The sequence below is a fragment of the Convolutriloba macropyga genome, chromosome 11, assembly GCF_964194025.1.
Source record: "Convolutriloba macropyga chromosome 11, txConMacr16.3, whole genome shotgun sequence".
Lineage (NCBI taxonomy): Eukaryota > Metazoa > Xenacoelomorpha > Acoela > Convolutidae > Convolutriloba > Convolutriloba macropyga.
In genome coordinates, this window is record NC_134478.1 from 46,664,756 (window position 1) to 46,668,580 (window position 3,825).

The following is a 3,825-nucleotide window of genomic DNA, read 5'->3' on the forward strand; positions in this document are numbered from 1 at the left end:
AGAATAAAAACCTAATGCTTTGAAAAAACTAAGATCCTTTCTTTGCTCGGTACACCATCTGAGCAGGTTTATACCAAATTTAGCAATATTATGCCACCCATTCAGACCACGATTGAAAAAAAATCAGAAAATTTTAACTGAACTGAAAACCACTTGATGCATTTCGAAGAAAAATCTCCTAAGCAACCGAAGAAAATAGACATTATAATCCTAGTTTCGAAACTAGAGTAAAATGTGACGCATCAGGACAAGGCCTAGGTGCTGCCCTAGAGCCGGACCATGAGGGGTGGAAAACGGTCGCTTTTACATCCCGTTTTCTAAATTCCGTCAAAACAGATATAGCGTGAATGAACTAGAATTATTGCTAGTCGTGTGGGATAAAGAGCTTTTCAAATACTATTTGCATAGCCAAAAATTTACAGTCATAACAGATAATCGCTCCTTGTTTTCTTTAATGAAAGAGTATCGCTCTAACAAATCGTCTAATAGTCGACTATTGCTTTTCAATTTTGAAATTGAGCACTTGCCAGGCGCACGTATGGGATTAATTGACTATATCTTGTGCGGACCATATCTCTTTGCACCCAAAATTGCACAATATGACGAGCAATTCATAGTCGCGAAACTAGATATAATGAAACGCGCCCAATCTAATTTTGAGCGAAACGAGCCGCAATTACAAGCAAGTTGTCAATCATTTAGCCCGAATGAACTATTTACCATTCAAATTGTTCCTCAAAAGGAAGATTCTATTCACGCCGCAGAAAACAATAGCGCAAAAACAAATTCTAAAAATTTCTCTCTTAAAGCGGGTTTTTCGAGCAAAAATTTTGAACAAAATGATTCCAGCAACTTGATAGCTACACCCAGTTTGAAAATAGATCTGATAGTTTTGAGCGAATAGCAAATCACTTCATTAATTTGATCGATATGCCCCGCAAAAGCAAACAACAGAACACCCCAACAAGAGTGCACTTCGACGAAGAAGGTGAAAGCCGAGCCCCAAATGTATCGCAGACACCAGACAAAAACACTACTAATAACAACCGCACACGGGAATCGACTCCAAACAACGCAGCGGAAATCTACGGGGACGCCTTTCACTTCGCCCTCAGCACGAATTTTACAAAGAAATTACCAGCCAGCCTAACGACCAAAGACGTCATCTTGAAAAAGGTACGCGCACTGACCGGCAGTTAGGAACGCTGTAAACAAATTAGTCCATACATTCACTAATTTTTAGCGCAACCTGCACGTCAAATCAGTTTGTCTTTGCATCGACGACCGGATCGCAATACCACATGCCATAAAAGACGTGTACATAGACGTCATCCGCGCCTGGTGGCCATATATGAACCGGGATCTCCTGACCAAAACTGCCAAATGCACACCGTGCATCAAAATAGGTATAAATTTGAGACCAGTTATCCCCTCAGCTACCTAAACGTTTTAAGCCATGCAGTGAACCAGACAAAGGGATACGATTAGACTTTGGCGGTCCTTTCTATAACGAAAGAAAACAAGAAATAAACTTCTTAGCTTGTATAGACCGTTTCTTCGAACTTCCGTCAGCGGAAGTATGCAAGCACGCTAACGCAAGTTAAATAAAAAAGTTTCTACAGAATTATATTCTGCTACACGGCATACTGCGCCGCTTTCGCTTAGATCAAGCTCGCTGTCAAATATGCAAACAATCAAGTAATTTCGGTGAACAGCGTAAAATTGAAGTAATCGCGCCAATCATTGACCACTGGGCAATAGGTTTAGTCGAGGGGCTAATCCAAAAAACAGGCTCGCATGCATTAAAGAAGCCGCTAAATCTCAGTTTAACGTAAAAAGCTCAATAATTTCAATAATCTATCAACTTCAGATTTGCAAACAAAAATTATTAAAGATCTCGCCATTTGAGGCACACTTCGTTAGACGCCCAAATACGCCGCTAAGCAATATAAGCGCCGACCCAAATATGTCAAAACTCTCTTACAAGAATGTTAATGATAAATGTTTAGATCAAGACACAGTAAATTGGACTCAGCTCATTCCGGATGACAAATGGGACGACCCGGACAAGAGCGAAAAAGATAAAGAGAAAAATAAGACGAACGCGATAAAGGATGCCAATAACTTGCAAAATAGTCATCTGCAGGGCGAATCACGTCTGGTCAGAATTGAAGAGCATGGCAGACCGACACCGAGGACAGAGGAATCAGTCCAACTATCACTTGCCAAAAAGATACCAGCCCACAAATTGTCCAAAAAAGACCTCGAACGATTGTATGAATTGCTGACGTCTGGTTCAACGGTCTTTAATGAGGACAAATATACATTCGTAATCAAAGAACCCTGCAAAATGAAAGTCGCAGTTAGAAAGTGCGACATAGAAACGCTCGAAACCGAAGCGGAAAGAAACAACCCACTCAAAATATACGCTGAACGCCAATGGAAGACACCAACAGGCAGGGTTACCAAAAAAAATCACAAAACATGCATCAGATCTGCAACGCAAGATGGAGGGGGACAAAAAGATAAGCCGTAGAGACAATTCAAAAATGTGATTTCATCAATGAAATTGAATGTTTAACGTGCCCTTCCTGTACGATTATTAGTAAAACCGCTATCTTCTCCACCACCTTTGCCGAGCAAAGGCCCAAAAGCACAAGAAAATCCGACTTCAAGCCAACAACAGTGAGAGGACGCGATTACACTCGTTCTGGTAGAGACGAGACGCAGCAAAAGTTCCAGATGAGAACCAGATTCCGACGTATCTACAGTTTTCTGACCTTCAAAAATAGCAGTGCCTAAGAAGAAACCTGCGAACAATCAATCGACTTCTATCGCACACTGCAGTATAACCGCATTCTAACCAGTTGCCCCAAGTTCAACAGTAATCGAGGGAATTCAGTCAATCGCAAAACCCGCGCCAAGAAAGTCAATACGAAGTTGGTGTAATCACTCCGCATATCGCTCCGGTAGTTTAACCGTACACTTCGCCTAACATTAGCGCTCCAACATTTACCGCATTGAAGTGGAGACGCGATGTGACAGATGATCAGACAGCCTCTAAATTTTAAAAATTAAAAACTCACAAACAATATAATCACATATAATATTAGTAGATAACCAGCACATATTTTATTTAATTTCCTGTCATCGTTCCAACTTCTTAACGAAAATTTAGCAGAGTTTAATGTTCGTTTGTGCCGGGGATCTCTCTGTGTACTCAACGTAAACGAATACCGTTGTTTTGAATCAAGATTTAAATCAATTTCAGCTTTGGAAAAGATGTTCAACTCGGAAAAACTGTTGACCAGACTTACAAGATATGAAACAACCAGACGCCCCGAACCTCTTATCACATGATGAAATATTTGGATTTTTCCACCCTATACTGGATTATCTTAATTGTAATTGTAAGTACCAACATTTGGTCTTTGCAAAAACATTAGTAGTTGAAAACGCAATTTTTTTGTTAACGATTGCTTATGAACGATGAAAACTTTCATTTGTCAGAGCACTCTTGAGAAAAAGGAAAAAATCGTTTTTTGGGTCTAATCAACAAATAAAAGAATGCAGAAACTAAGTATCAATGAAACGCAAATGATGGTTTGACTGAATGGTACTGAATAGTGTACCACTTTTCGCTCCGGCAAAAAAAGGCTCTCTGTCTATTTGTTTATTTAAAATAAAACAGAAGGATACTAACATAAGAACTTTTTGTCATAACTGTTTCTTGAATATTTACATTTGACAGAGTCTGAAATTAGAAGCTATTACTATGGGATGCTTTTTGAGCCTCTTCTACGGTTAGTATTGTTTTTTTCATAA

General features: G+C 39.5%; 1 protein-coding gene across 1 annotated transcript in view; it reads left to right on the top strand.

Annotated features, from left to right (window-relative positions):
- The first annotated feature begins 930 nt into the window (after positions 1-930).
- Positions 931-3,825, top strand: part of LOC142349149 (uncharacterized) — a 17,097-nt gene continuing 14,202 nt past the window's right edge. Inside the window, exons 1-3 of the mRNA XM_075400563.1 lie at positions 931-1,176; positions 1,244-1,406; positions 2,010-2,461. Of these exons, the coding sequence (XP_075256678.1) occupies positions 931-1,176; positions 1,244-1,406; positions 2,010-2,461 (861 nt within the window). The remainder of the gene's footprint in view (positions 1,177-1,243; positions 1,407-2,009; positions 2,462-3,825) is intronic.